At 36.5% G+C, this 15,065-nt stretch overlaps 1 protein-coding gene across 3 annotated transcripts in view; it reads right to left on the bottom strand.

The window, feature by feature from the left end:
* LOC117342513 (fibronectin type-III domain-containing protein 3a-like) overlaps positions 1 to 15,065 on the bottom strand; it is a 148,969-nt gene that overhangs the window by 9,404 nt on the left and 124,500 nt on the right. For 2 of the 3 annotated variants that reach the window (XM_033904689.1, XM_033904691.1), the window contains exons 8-24: positions 13,337 to 13,475; positions 12,762 to 12,815; positions 11,754 to 11,875; positions 10,377 to 10,536; positions 9,329 to 9,415; positions 8,455 to 8,593; positions 7,999 to 8,064; positions 7,732 to 7,737; positions 6,852 to 6,964; positions 5,979 to 6,084; positions 4,822 to 4,994; positions 4,295 to 4,486; positions 3,633 to 3,707; positions 3,089 to 3,342; positions 2,615 to 2,815; positions 1,995 to 2,161; positions 1,037 to 1,161 (exon numbers count right to left, since the gene is read on the bottom strand). In XM_033904689.1, coding sequence (XP_033760580.1) covers positions 1,037 to 1,161; positions 1,995 to 2,161; positions 2,615 to 2,815; positions 3,089 to 3,342; positions 3,633 to 3,707; positions 4,295 to 4,486; positions 4,822 to 4,994; positions 5,979 to 6,084; positions 6,852 to 6,964; positions 7,732 to 7,737; positions 7,999 to 8,064; positions 8,455 to 8,593; positions 9,329 to 9,415; positions 10,377 to 10,536; positions 11,754 to 11,875; positions 12,762 to 12,815; positions 13,337 to 13,475 — 2,179 coding nt within the window. The remainder of the gene's footprint in view (positions 1 to 1,036; positions 1,162 to 1,994; positions 2,162 to 2,614; positions 2,816 to 3,088; positions 3,343 to 3,632; positions 3,708 to 4,294; positions 4,487 to 4,821; positions 4,995 to 5,978; positions 6,085 to 6,851; positions 6,965 to 7,731; positions 7,738 to 7,998; positions 8,065 to 8,454; positions 8,594 to 9,328; positions 9,416 to 10,376; positions 10,537 to 11,753; positions 11,876 to 12,761; positions 12,816 to 13,336; positions 13,476 to 15,065) is intronic. The other variant, XM_033904690.1, reaches the window with a different exon arrangement.

The following is a 15,065-nucleotide window of genomic DNA, read 5'->3' as shown; positions in this document are numbered from 1 at the left end:
ATTTCTGAGAACTTTGTATCAGGAAAAATGTGAAAAAAATCAGTATAACAAAAAGTAAATATGCAAATTGACATTGTATAAATCCTCAAAATCTTAAAATCTTGGAAAATATCACTGGAAACAAAAAACTTTAATTTTTATACGGACTGTGAGCAGTGTTAATAAAGAGTTTTTATAAAAACTTTTTTTCAGTGTTTCAGTATGGTGTAGGATAGAACAAAAATACATCCATCATCATTTTTTGTTGACATTAAGCTCATTTAGTTACTAATATCAAGATGTTATTTCAAAATATGACGATTACAAGGGCTGAAATTGTTTGGGAATAAACTTAAATGAAAAAGACTGAAGTATCTTATAGAAGGGAGACTGCTCCGAATATCTAATAGAAGGCAGTCTGCTCCGGATATCTTATAGAAGGGAGACTGCACCGGATATCTTATAGAAGGCTGTCTGCTCCGGATATCTTATAGAAGGGAGACTGCTCCGGATATCTTATAGAAGGCTGTCTGCTCCGGATATCTTATAGAAGGGAGACTGCACCGGATATCTTATAGAAGGCTGTCTGCTCCGGATATCTTATAGAAGGGAGACTGCACCGGATATCTTATAGAAGGCTGTCTGCTCCGGATATCTTATAGAAGGGAGACTGCTCCGGATATCTTATAGAAGGCAGACTGCACCGGATATCTTATAGAAGGGTGACTGCTCTGGATATCTTATAGAAGGGAGACTACTCCGGATATTTTATAGAAGGGAGACTACTCCGGATATCTTATAGAAGGGAGACTGCTCCGGATATCTTATAGAAGGGAGACTGCTCCGGATATCTTATAGAAGGCAGACTGCTCCAGATATCTTATAGAAGGGAGACTGCTCCGGATATCCTATAGAAGGGAGACTGCTCGATATCTTATAGAAGGCAGACTGCTCCGGATATCTCATAGAAGGGAGACTACTCCGGATATCTTATAGAAGGGAGACTGCTCCAGATTATCTCCACAATATGAGTGGCAATAATTGATGCCATACTAACCTGTTTGTACTCATGGTCCCTACTCTGTAACTGTAAGATATACACTATACTGTCGGAGCCCATTGGTCGCACGCTCGCCCAATCCACGTTACAGCTGGTCAGCTGTATGTCTTGGATCTTTGGTGCTGGAGAAAACAAAATTAGAAATGTAAGAATGTTAACTTTATGTAGGAGAGAAATTAAAGAAATAACATATTTATCCTGAACGACAAGAGGCCAATCACATGTACAATGATATAACATTTGTTAGCATTTGTACAGGCCTCCATTAGACTTAGTGGGCTTGTTACCAGGCAAAGGGTGTTTTATCAGATAAACGTTGGATAATACAAGACAACCGTTACTGGAGAAAAAGACACTTTTCTATCTGGGAGAAAAATAACAAGAGGCCCATATGTCTTAATGATCCCCTGACTTTTGATGTATTTTGGCAGATTTTATTCCAGTGACCTTGAATCTGAGGTCAATGTTGTTCGCCCAGCATGCTAAAGGCTCAATATCAGATCTTTTGGTCTCTTGCTTAGTGAGAAGAAGTTGTTTAAAGATTTTAGCAAATTTGACCTGTAACCTGAACTTTGTCCCAGGTGACCTAAAAATTCTATTTTTAGAATTTATTTGATCTGTGAGACATAATCTTAAAACAAATTTTCTTGTTGAGAGACAAAGTATCAAAGGTACTGGTAGAGCAATATTCTATCAGGCCGAAAAAGTAACGAAAGTCATAACAACGACAAAGATGGTCAATGTTTTAGCATCCATCAACATAGCTGCAGTGGAAATCATTGTCTTAAGTCCTGTACTCATAGAATTTTGATGGGACTTTCTAGAAATAGTTTAACACCGTGGGACTACACTTTTTTTTTTTTAGTAATTCAGTTGAAAAGGACTCATTAAATTGTAGATTGATCACTGTTACTTTCTCTTGAATTTTGAGAGTCAGGAATTTCATTCTCCATACCTTTCAATGCCGGTGGAGGTGCCTTTAAGGTTGTGAATGTGAAAACCTCGGAATATGGACCATTCCCTGCCACATTACTGGCATATATCCTAAAGTCGTAACTTGACATTTCTGTGAGTTTGTTGACCTTGTAGGCGTGGGCTGGACCACTGTACACAGGCTGGAAGCTACAATATCATACAAACCATTTAATATCATCAGCTCTGTGTCATATCCATCTCATATTTGAACAAGAAGTTAAATTGTACATGATGTTGAATTTATTGTAATCACATGAAATTTTCATCAGGACAGCAAGCATTAATAGTTAAAATTGTTTTGAAAGTCTACATTATGTGTAGTAAAATACACAGTTGTTAACCTTTGCCAGCAGAAATGTTTACTGTACTTTTGAGATATTTAATACCCCTCCCCTCATTCCCACAACCTTGAACAATTTAAAATTTTGTATCTATTACTATCTTATTGTTTTTCCTACATCTTTCTTTTTTTTTTTTCAGAAATATCCGCTTTAAGTTATCAATTCTCAATACAATTAAGGATGGTATTACATTCTAATCACTAAAACAAAAGGAAAGCCGGGGGCCTCCATTATGAGAGGAATTAGTGTGAACACTTACTTGCCATCCTCCCTTTCCATCTCCAGTGTATAAGTAACCATATCAGGGTTACGCCCATCTCCCCACTTCAGCTTCAGGCTATTGGGGGCAAAAATCACACACTCTAATCGAGACGGGTTTGGGGGCAGGGGCTTGGTTGATATACGCACCGGTGAGCTAAATGCACCCACCCCAATACCATTGACAGCTTGTATTCGCACCCTGTCGGAAGTACAATGGAAACATGATTACAATAAACATCACATAAAAAGTTATTTACAATATTTTTATATAAATTAGAGGAAGATGATATAAACCACTTATTTACAACAAATTGGAGAAATAAATAAAGAGACGAGAGTAAATGAACAAATGAAAAAATGTAGACAAACATTTGACAGGAAACTGACACTAAAATTACATCCGACCAAAATCATGTCATTGCTATCACACAGACAACTGTGAGTTATGTCCCTTGCTTCATTTTCCACCTACTTGTACACAGACTCGGGAGCCAGCTCCTCTAAGAGATACTCGGTGACAGCACTTGTAGAGATAAGTTGTTTTTCTCCGATGTCGATGTTGTAGGAGCTGATGTCACTGCCATTACAGTTAGGCTCTTTCCAGGACAAGGAGATAGTGTTAGCATTGGCAGTATGACGAATGTAAACAACCGGTGACGGACTAGAAGGCGGGGTCACACAGGTCGCCACTGCACTGAATGGACCCGAACCTGCACTGTTGATTGCCTGCATGAGACAAAGTGTAACGACTTGAAAAAAATCAATTGTGATTATCATTTCTACACACACTTATAATACAAGTTGTTACAAGATGTATACATATTTATCCTAAAATTATTTTGTTAATAAAATACATTATATCTGATAGACAGCTTGCTTGTAACAAATGATGATCAACATTTCTATAACTCCTTAATTGTTGATTAAGATTAAATAGCTAAAATGTAAATCAAAATACACTGTAGATATCATTCTTTTTTAAGTTCATAATATATATCTAGTGACTTAGTACTTACCTGAACACGAAAACTGTACAAGGTAGCAGGTGTCAAACCCTTCACCTCATAATTCATGTTAGAACCAAAATATAACTGAAAGAAAGAAGATGCAATGATGAAGAAATATTTGTGAGGACTAAATACTTAGAAAGGTAAGAAAATCAAAAGATGACCAGTGCAAATATGAGTACAATCACTATTATATTTCAAATGATAAAATAGAAGATTTCTAAGTAAAAGGATATTTTATGTACCTAGGTGTTGACGTACCTGCATGAAGTTACCGTGGTGAGATACGATTTCACAAGTGTGAGGTCTGTACCTATGACAGTTATGATTTTAACCGTGCAAGGAGTACCACAGTGAGTTAAGATTTCACCTGTGAGGTGTACCTAAGTGAGTTAAGATTTCACCTGTGTGAGGTGTACCTAATTGAGTTATGATTTCACCTGTGTGAGGTGTACCTAATTGAGTTATGATTTCACCTGTGTAAGGCTGTGTCTAGGTTTCACAGTGTTTCACGTACCTGTGTGAGGTGTACCTAATTGAGTTATGATTTCACCTGTGTAAGGCTGTGTCTAGGTTTCACAGTGTTTCACGTACCTGTGTGAGGTGTACCTAATTGAGTTATGATTTCACCTGTGTAAGGCTGTGTCTAGATTTCACCTTGTTTCACGTACCTGTGTAAAGTCGAGATCTGACTTGTGCTGCCACTCCAGCCTGTAGTCAGTAATTGTAGCACCATTGTTGACGGGAGAGTCCCACAGCACCATCGCACTGTGAGGGGAGCGACAGTTGACGAGGGGTGTTTTAGGGGGGTCGGGTACCCCTGCACCACTCACCACTTCCAGGGGTTCTGACCAGGGTCCACCCTACAAAGATAAAACAAGTATTAAACTATGACACTGCATCACCACATTGTCACAACTTATCAGTTCTTAAGAAGGTCAAATGCGGGACAAAAATACTAAAACAATTCTATTGCCCATACTTTAGATATCATACTGAACTTATGTTTGTTTATCAAAATCAAAATCTATTCAAAAATTCAAAAGTTTTAAATGTGCCAAGAAGTATCCAAGTTTAACCATAACAAAGTATAACACATCTCAAAGACAAGGCTGACTAGACACACAGATTGACTCTGAGAGGTCCAGAACTAATAGCAGGTTTATAGGCATTATTACTTATAAAAAAACCAACATACCCCAACCATATTAAATGCCCGAACTTGGAATAGATATGGACGTCCTGGTGACAGACCGGCCACTATACAGTCAAGGTCGCGACCTTTGAACACTTCTCGGCTTGTATTGTCTGGGTTGATCATCTGAGCAGTAAACTCCATGACATTTGCCCCTCCATCATACTCCGGGTAACCTAAAGCAGATACATGTTACAATTAATGTTTCCCAAACATATATATCCTTCAGGTATGTATTTTCCCTTAGGTTTTTTTCTTTTTCCCCTCGAATTTTTTTTCAATCAAGTGATTTTATCATACACGCTCTAAATAAACTGTTTTAAATAGAACCTTGAAAGGAAGATAAAATTACATATTTATAATAAAAAACATGATTTTTACTTAGCATTTAATTATGCTAAAACCATATCAAGGAGGCAAAACTGAGTTGGTTAACAGGCATGGGTGAGCTGGTTACCAGAGATGGGTGAATTGGTTACCAGAGATGGGTGAGCTGGTTATCAGAGATGGGTGAGCTGCATGGTTACCAGAGATGGGTGAGCTGGTTATCAGAGATGGGTGAGCTGGTTATCAGAGATGGGTGAGCTGGTTACCAGGCATGGATGAGTTGGTTACCAGAGATGGGTGAATTGGTTACAAGAGATGGCTGAGCTGGTTACCAGAGATGGGTGAGCTGGTTACCAGAGATGGATGAGTTGGTTACCAGAGATGGGTGAATTGGTTACAAGAGATGGGTGAGCTGGTTACCAGAGATGGGTGAGCTGGTTACCAGGCATGGATGAGTTGGTTACCAGAGATGGGTGAATTGGTTACAAGAGATGGGTGAGCTGGTTACCAGAGATGGGTGAGCTGGTTACCAGAGATGGATGAGTTGGTTACCAGAGATGGGTGAATTGGTTACAAGAGATGGGTGAGCTGGTTACCAGAGATGGGTGAGCTGTTTACCAGAGATGGTTGAGCTGGTTATCAGAGATGGGTGAGTTGGTTACCAGAGATGGGTGAATTGGTTACCAGGCATGGATGAGTTGGTTACCAGAGATGGGTGAATTGGTTACAAGAGATGGGTGAGCTGGTTACCAGAGGTGGGACAGCTGGTTACCAGGCGAAGGCTTATTCATAGATAAATACAGTATCATACTGGAGTCTATATGGTAACTTACCCCAGCGCAGGTGGAGGGAGGTGGCCTTGGGCTTTCCTTGGAGCTTGGGGGCATGGCATTGCCCAGGGGATACAGCGTGTGTAGTGGCAATACAGAAGTCTGAGAACTGGAACATTAATGACGGTATATATTACACATAACATAGTACCAAATTGTAATACCCTCAACTCGGAATGTTCCTACAGAAGTTTAACACAGAGATATACACAGACATATTTAATGGTTGCTAAAAGTTCAGGTTGTTTTTTTCATATCAACTGAATAAAGTTTATGACCAATAATCAAATTAAGACAAGTTTCAACAAAAATCTAGAATAGTTGAAGAATGGCATTTTGTAACCAGATGAAAACAGTAACTACACATTTATTTGTACCGACAATGTCTGCTCCACTTTTGTGTGAAGCAATTTGTGAAAACAAACTAAGATTCGGGCTGTGCTGCATATAAATGTTAAACAAATGTGTTCCAATCTAATAGCAGGGCATCACTGAATGATACCAATCCTCCTGATCTATTCATCCTCCTTTAGACCCAAAACAGAATCTAACAAGCAGTCCTAATAAGGAATCAGTTTGAGTTTTATCTCTAAACTTGAAATTAGTTAGTTGTTGTCCGAAAATGCTAATGTGGGCATTTGGAAAGACAGAGACGATGGCATTACGATATTCGCTTCTGATCTCCAATGGAAGAAGATAGAAATATGCACTTTGAAAAACATAAATTAGCAACTTTTAGAAGAAATGTTTTTAACAAACATTTTAGGATGTGGTAACCTACACAGGTATTACACATGACAGTTTGACCTCTAACCTGTGACCTTTGATAAGCCTATGTGACCTAGACGGTCCCCCATTGACTGTTCAGAGACTTACATCACTTCGGCCCCCTTTACTACAGCAGGCTACGCGGACCATGTAGATATGGCCTGGAATGAGATGGTCACATATGTGTTCCCTATCCGAGCCCTCGTACAGTGTCTCGTACCCTGAAACACAAAATCATCATTTAGTCATACAGCCATCATATAAAATCAAACAAATTGGAGGAATTGACAAATCTAATTTAAACTACAAGCTTTATTTAGACACCTCATAGTGAAGGTTTACAGTCCGTATTCTACTCAGCACTAAAAAACTTGACATAAAAATGTTATTAATTTTTTTCCCCAACTTCTGCTTTGATGGAAATGATGGAAATACATGTATATTCAAACCATTCAAAATCAAACAAAAATTAGCGAAGTTGAGAATTTTAATTGGGGTGAACTATATTTGATATAATAATGATGATGATAATGAGCCAAACAGTAAAATGTTTGAATTCCACTGAGAGTAACTTTAAGTGAAAGTAACATTAATGTCATTTATGTATATGATGTATAATTATTCTTCTTTAAAAAAAAGAAGAAAATTAAAAAAAAAGAACACTTTATTATTCTTCCCTATGCAGGTTTATCAACATACAAAATTTGGTGATTTATACCAATGGTATTTTCAAGTACACGTATTTAAGTAATGGAATTCAAATGTAACGAGACATCATAATAACATAACATGGAAAAAGTAATTACATTCCACTAATGAAGCAGGAGCATTTTAAAAACTTTCATTTCAAGCTGCATTTTAATATGAGCAAAACAAAACTACAAACAGCAATAAAATAGCTTCCAACATCATTGAAGATTAAAATTTTACAAAATAAAATAAAATAAATCCATTAAAACTGACAAGTTCACATTAAAACACATATTACCTCCTCCTGGTGGCATTAACAGAAAAAAAGAAACATTCTGAAATCACTGAATATCAAGTATTACATGCAATATTATTACAAATCCAAACATTTCACTTCAAGTTGACATATTTATTGCTAGAACACAACCATATGCTTTTGAAATATCACGACAATTAATAGTATCAATGTTTCAACCAGTACAAACAGGAAGAAACAGCGATATTTTTATCATTCTAGGGGCTTTTTAAATTATGTAAGGTGTCAGTACAGTGAGAATTTCCTTACCTCGGCCATCGTCAAGCTCTACTATATACTTGGTGATATCGGATCCTCCATTATCCTTGGGTGGGTCTGAAAAACATTACACATTATTGAATATTTACGGGATGCGGGAGGTCCAAGATCCGTGTAAAAAGGTCAGTATGGTTCTGTGTTACCCAGCCGACGGATTCCACAAGGAATACAAAAGTCCGGCCGTAAAGTTGAGTAGTAAAAGGGTAAAGATGACCATAACACGGTCGTGCTGGCTGGATGAATATATTTATGGAAATTACTAGTGTTGACACAGGTAAGAATAAATTAGAATGAGGGACATTATTGAAGTCATTATGAAGTGATGGGCATTATATCAGGGACATAAAACAATAGGCATTATATCATTACACAAATTAACCCATTGTTCCCATGGATAATATAAACAGAAACACTTTCGGATCAAGCAAACGACAGATTCAAACTTACCCCACACCACCTTGAAGCTATGGGCATGGATCTTGCCTTTGATTTGAGGTTTTGGAGGTGGACTTGGTCGGTCTGGTAATGTACGGAAACACGAGACCTCGCTCCATTTACTCTGACCCTCATCATTCACTGCTGCCAACTTTAAACAAAGTTAAACATTAAATACTGTTTGTACCAAATTGGCCTTATCAATCTGTTACGGTTTTCAAAACTGATGCTTATAATTTTACTGCCATGCATTTTGATTTTGCTATTTCTGGAATTCTAAAAAAATCATGGAGTTTGTATTCAAAAGAATTTCCTGCATGCAGATTTTGATCAGACAGCAGAGATTTAAATAGAAGATTATTTGTATATAACTCCTCAACACAAGCCAAGTTTGGAACTGTATCAGCTATACGATATAAACTCTTCCCTGGACAAAACATGACGACCTATCCTCAAATTAGAAGAAATTCTGAATATCATAGAGATCTCTTCAACGACCAGCGATTCAGAAATAGGATTAATAGAATCTTTCACCATCCTGGGAGTGAGACAGGGGATTTCCAATCACGGTGTAAGATGCCAAACATGAGGCTTGCTAAGTATTTGGCAGCTAAAAAATCTTTTCCCGGGGGTTGAGATCTTCCATATCACTCCCGATAGGGGGTGAATGATTAATTTTCTCTTACCCTGTTAACCCAGGTACAGTATTTATCTAATACTGATGTTGTATCAATGCATGACAATGTTGTTGTGATGTCATTGTACTGTTGCCATGACGTCGCACAATAGTTGCAAACATGCAAAGAGCATGTGTAGCTTGTTACAACCCTTGGGTGGATTAAGGGTAAGAGAAATACATTTTTGGATGCAAACTACAATGACATACCCTGAATTTATAATCTGTGTTCCGCCGTAATGTCTTCACTTTATGAGAAAGATTTGGTCCATTATATTCAGTGATGAAACCATGTCCCTGTAAAAAAGAGAATTTTGTTACTTTATTTTAATTAAGCAATGATGACAGTATGGCATCAATTAGCGATGCTGTGCCAAAAAAAATATCTACTTACTTTCCTTTTTTCACACTTAATTATCCTCATACGTGACTACTACATAATTGTTGCTACCTTTTCCTTTTTAAATAACTGCCCTGTCCTGCCATAAGATTTGCCATGTTATAAAAAAGCATACTGGGTATTGCTAAAGCAATTCATGTCCTATACTGGCCCCGCTGAAAATAGTAACAGTGATTTTGACCAAAAAACCCTAAAACGTGATTTAACTTGTTCAAAATATTAGTCCTTTCTGATTGTGTGAAGATTGATGCACAATATGGACGGAGAGGAAACCTATAGTCCCCCCATTTTCACCTGTAGGAAACTAATAACATCAGCAATAATTGATGATGTCAAACCACCGTTTTTGTTAGTCAAATTTAACATCAAAATCAGCCTCATAGAAAAAACGAACTGGTTGCTATTGTGTCATTATGACTAGGAATCTGTTTGTATGCTGGGTTTATCGCCCTATGGACAGGTAAATTTGAGGCAGTGCGTCTTCTTTTAAGAAGACGGTGACAACTTCACAGAACATTGCGAAGGCCTGTCACGCGCCATCCAGAGCAATTAGGTAAAGTGTCTTGCCCATGGACACAATCAAAACAGCAGACTGGCCTGCTTCTCAGTTTCTAGACAAACAAACCAACATCGGTTGGGAACTTTGAACCACTCACATCAGATCTTAACACTGAGGTTACGTAGTTGGCACTCTTAAAGACCAACTATCATGGCCCCACATGGAATCTATCAAACTTACAGGCCTAAAGGCTCATGACATATACAAGGTTTCTAACTTGTTTAAAAATTTCATTGACACATTTGACCTCAGAATTTTGATTGATATCAATTCATTTTCTCAAAGTCTGCACAATTTACCGTTGTTTCATCCTCTATCTGGAGAAGGAAGTTGTCCTCGTTGGTGCGTTTGATCCAGGATATGGTGAGGGCAGAGATGAAGGTTTCTGATAGCATCGGTGGATCTGGCTGAGAGGGAACGCTACCACTGGTACAGTAACTCGCTAGGTCACTAAACTGACTGTAAATATAAAAACATTGACCGGTCAGTCACTAAACTGACTGTAAACATACAAACATTGAACGGTCAGTCACTAAACTGACTGTAAACATACAAACATTGACCGGTCAGTCACTAAACTGACTGTAAACATACAAACATTGACCGGTCAGTCACTAAACTGACTGTAAACATACAAACATTGACCAGTCAGTCACTAAACTGACTGTAAACATACAAATTAACATTGACCGGTCAGTCACTAAACTGACTGTAAACATACAAACATTGACAGGTCAAATAAGTCGCATATTATTGATCAGTGTAAAAATTATAGCTTTCGTAGAGTAGAAAAGCTGAATTACTCATGTCACACATTTCTTGAGCCTTGCAGATATTCACATATGTTAACATATTTTCATATCAACATGTAGACCGATGTGGAAGACATGGCAGTAGTTAGGAAAATTATGATTGTCTGGTATGTGGCATAAAGATATGTGATGATCTACTATATAGTTGGTAATATTCAGAGGATAGTTAATTTCGATACATCCCTGGTCATTTAGCAAACCGAAAAAATAAATACTCAGAGATTAGTAGACACAAATGCATAAGAAGTGTTTACTGAAAAAATTTACATGTACAAAGGGGTGTTGAACAACTTCTACTTATATACTTTATATTTTGCTCCATCTGGGACAACCATGAAATATTTTAATCACTTTCCTCCAGTTTAATTGAACTTTTGTGTCATATCTAATGAACACTAAAGAAAATGCATATGAAACATGCATGCGCTCGTGAACACACTTTGATGTAGAATGTGAAGCCTAAACAGAGTCCATGCAGTTGAATATGTTGGTCATAATGACCTATTTTATAGACTGGTCATAGTGATCTATTTTATATAGGTCATAGTAACCTAATTTGATTTATTAGTATTGATTTCCACAAGGTGTATCTACATTTGAAGTTTAATGTCAGTAGAACTTCTCATTTTGGAGCGACCTAGCTAAATACACCAGCTAACGAAGAACCTGTCCAGACGGATCGACCAGCAGTAACATTAACATTTTTATCAGCCCATCAGAAGATTAACTCCCCCATTTCTCTGTTTATAGAGACAAACAAACAGCTATACAATGACTGTATATTTATAGTTCAAAATGAGCACTTCTAAAGCATTTCTGCTCCATGACGTATATAAATAGTGATGTTGCCTAACGGCTTTGTACCTTTTACCGACGGAGTTGATGGCGGCTAGCCTAAACGTATATTTAGTGGTAGCTTGTAGCTTTGAGACCCGATGTTGTCGCTGGAGACCGTTGTAAACCTCAGTGAAACCATCCCCTTGACCCTGTAAGTAAATGTCAATATATAATTGGTAAGTTCTCCTTACATTCTGTGTATGATATAGAAGACAGTGTGCTCATTTTTAGAAAACAATATCATAAAGAATTGTCAACTGCAAAGTGTAGACACTTATATTTTTATAATAATCTATATATCGTACAAATCAATCTTTTATTCATATTCTGCCCTCATTTCATCGATCTTAACTTGGAATTGCAATTTCATTTTCACGTCATTGTTATAATGAAGTCTAGTTTCTCTTGAAATCCTGAAAATCTTATCACTTTGAGATATTCTAAGGAAAATGATAAATTTCACAATTTATTTTTCTAGCAAAGTCTGAAGTAAATATACTGAAAAGAAATAATAGAAAACTTTGATAGTTAAGAAATTAACATCTTATACTTTTGTAGGTGAGAAATCTTGAAGTCAAAATCTAGTCCTGATGAATCTAACACTAAAGTCAGTCTGACAGAACAACCTTAGTATACTGTCCTTACCTTATCACATTCTAGTGTAACAGTAAAGTCAGTCTGACAGAACAACCTTAGTATACTGTCCTTACCTTATCACATTCTAGTGTATACGTAAAGTCAGCCTGACAGAACAACCTTAGTATACTGTCCTTACCTTATCACATTCTAGTGTATAGGTAAAGTCAGTCTGACAGAATAACCTTAGTATACTGTCCTTACCTTATCACATTCTAGTGTATAGGTAAAGTCAGCCTGACAGAATAACCTTAGTATACTGTCCTTACCTTATCACATTCTAGTGTATAGGTAAAGTCAGTCTGACAGAACAACCTTAGTATACTGTCCTTACCTTATCACATTCTAGTGTATAGGTAAAGTCAGTCTGACAGAACAACCTTAGTATACTGTCCTTACCTTATCACATTCTAGTGTATAAGTTGAGATTCTTGCACCATTTTCACATGTTGCCTGGAAAAAACCCAATAAAAATAAATTTTCACTCATAAAGGATGATTCTCTACACATATCAAATATACACCCTTAGATATATTTATTTCATTTTATTGCAATTCTGAAATAAATACACTTTTGATACCATTAGCAATACTTGCATTTTGATTATCTTTTAATTCTACAATTCTCAACTTCCATTGTTTCAAGTATTTTATGTGAGGTGTAACTCTGAGCATTAACTTCTGAAGATATATCTTTTATTAGACTTTAAAGTCTCAGAGCCAAACAAAGAAACATGCTTTCTTTGGACAATTAAATGGAAATGGAAAAAAATTGATTAAATTATTGAAAGATTTCAATAAAACTGGAACCATCAATATTTTTCAAAGAAATATCAAAGAGAATGCAATTGAAATTGACAGGGTGTTTGGAATAATCTAAGAAAGGTATTATGAAGTTTGGTCTAACTAAATTATTTTTAATGACGTAAAGACCTGCGATGTCACATGACAGCATGTGAAATAATGGACACTCACGTTCCATTTAAGTGTTATGGAGGTTTTGGTCCGCGCATGTAACTTGGGCATCTGTGGGGGATCCGGCTCACAAATCCCCGTTAGAAATCTCACCGGCTCAGTCGCACTGCCTTTTACATCTTCGAGGGATGTACATACTCTACAAATAAAAAAAACATAATTAAATGAAAAAATACCGCAAGGGGAAAAATCAATAAGAACAGTGACACTAGTTTTGCAGCCAGATAGTCAATTAATACAATGTAATTATTAATGCATGTGTGGTATCACAATTAAAATTACAATATTAATGTTAGCTACAACACCGCACAGAAAGGATCCACACAGACACTCCCTGCCATATGTTACGCAAATTCCTCCAAGGCACTCGGTGCATATCCTGTTTATCTTCTGCATATCATGGCGATTTTTTTTGTCCCGTCAAAACAAAGACTAGTTGGATCGGTTCCTAACACACACTCACATGCTGTAGAAACATAGGACACAGAACCAGAGTTCTAGCCAAATGGCAGTTTCTACATCTTAATGAGAATATAAACCCTGCCAAAATATATACCACTCTTATTTTTTTGTGAAATTCAAGAATTTTTAAAAAGCCTTGATACAACAGATGGTCTTATTAACTGTTCATATGGAAATACATTTTTTCCCCTGAAATTATTTTCAAAAAATAATCTATTTGAATTTTCTTTGAGACTGAATCACTGGAAATAAATATCAATAGTATGAATCCAGTTATAGGAAAAATAAGATGAAAAAATGTAAAAACTGTTTTGTGACTTCAGAATCAATTTATCCAAGTTTTGGATATCTAATATCTTTTTGCTTTGTTTTTATGGTTTTTTTTTTTTTTTTTTTTTTTTATAATTTCTGAATTTATTTGATAAATACGACCAAAACTTCACCACATTTACTGTATACAGCAACTTTTAGAGTAAATAATAAATTTGCTTTCTGCTAGAAAAAAGTCCATCGAGACATTAAAAATTCATGTTAGTAATGTAGTATGAAATTTTCCTCAATCTGACAGCTACACCAATGGAGGACAATAAAACAGATGTTACTGTGTGGCCGAGCCATTAACATCAAATCGACACTAATGATTGGTCAGGACCAGAACAATATGTCAACTCATCAGTGACTAACACTTTCGTTTTTATGGTAAATATACCGATCAAATATCTGAAAAATTGATCCACCAAATGATGCACCAAGTACGAATCACATGTCCTGAGGGAAGAGTAATATAGCCAGTTCAAGCCATATATCCATGGAAAGGAATGATGCCATATCGAGAAAATGATCTGAAAACAACCTTGTAGTGGTGTTACATATCCCGAGGAAGCTCATCCAGTAACCTAAAGAATGTGACCTCAAAGTGACCTTGTTTTTGTTACATATTCAAAGAAAAGCGACCTTGTTTTTGTTACATATTCAAAGAAAAGTGACCTTGTTTTTGTTACATATTCAAAGAAAAGTGACCTTGTTTTTGTTACATATTCAAAGAAAATTCAGTCATTTATACCCAGGAAAGTCATATCCCAACATCAAAAAGAGAGAGAAAAAAAATAAGAATGGTCCTGCAGAATTTTGAGCAATATATAATCCCCTGGAGTTCTGGGTAGAATGCTTGGAATAGAGGGCTGCCAATCTCCAGGAAGTTGATTAAGAAATAATCCTTTGGGTATAGCATTTTGTATCCTTCCAATGATATGATTTTGTAAAAATA

This window comes from Pecten maximus, chromosome 14 (genome assembly GCF_902652985.1).
Source record: "Pecten maximus chromosome 14, xPecMax1.1, whole genome shotgun sequence".
NCBI classification, from domain to species: Eukaryota; Metazoa; Mollusca; class Bivalvia; order Pectinida; family Pectinidae; genus Pecten; species Pecten maximus.
The sequence above is the reverse complement of the archived record's forward strand: the minus strand, read 5'-3'. Positions and strand labels throughout refer to the sequence as shown.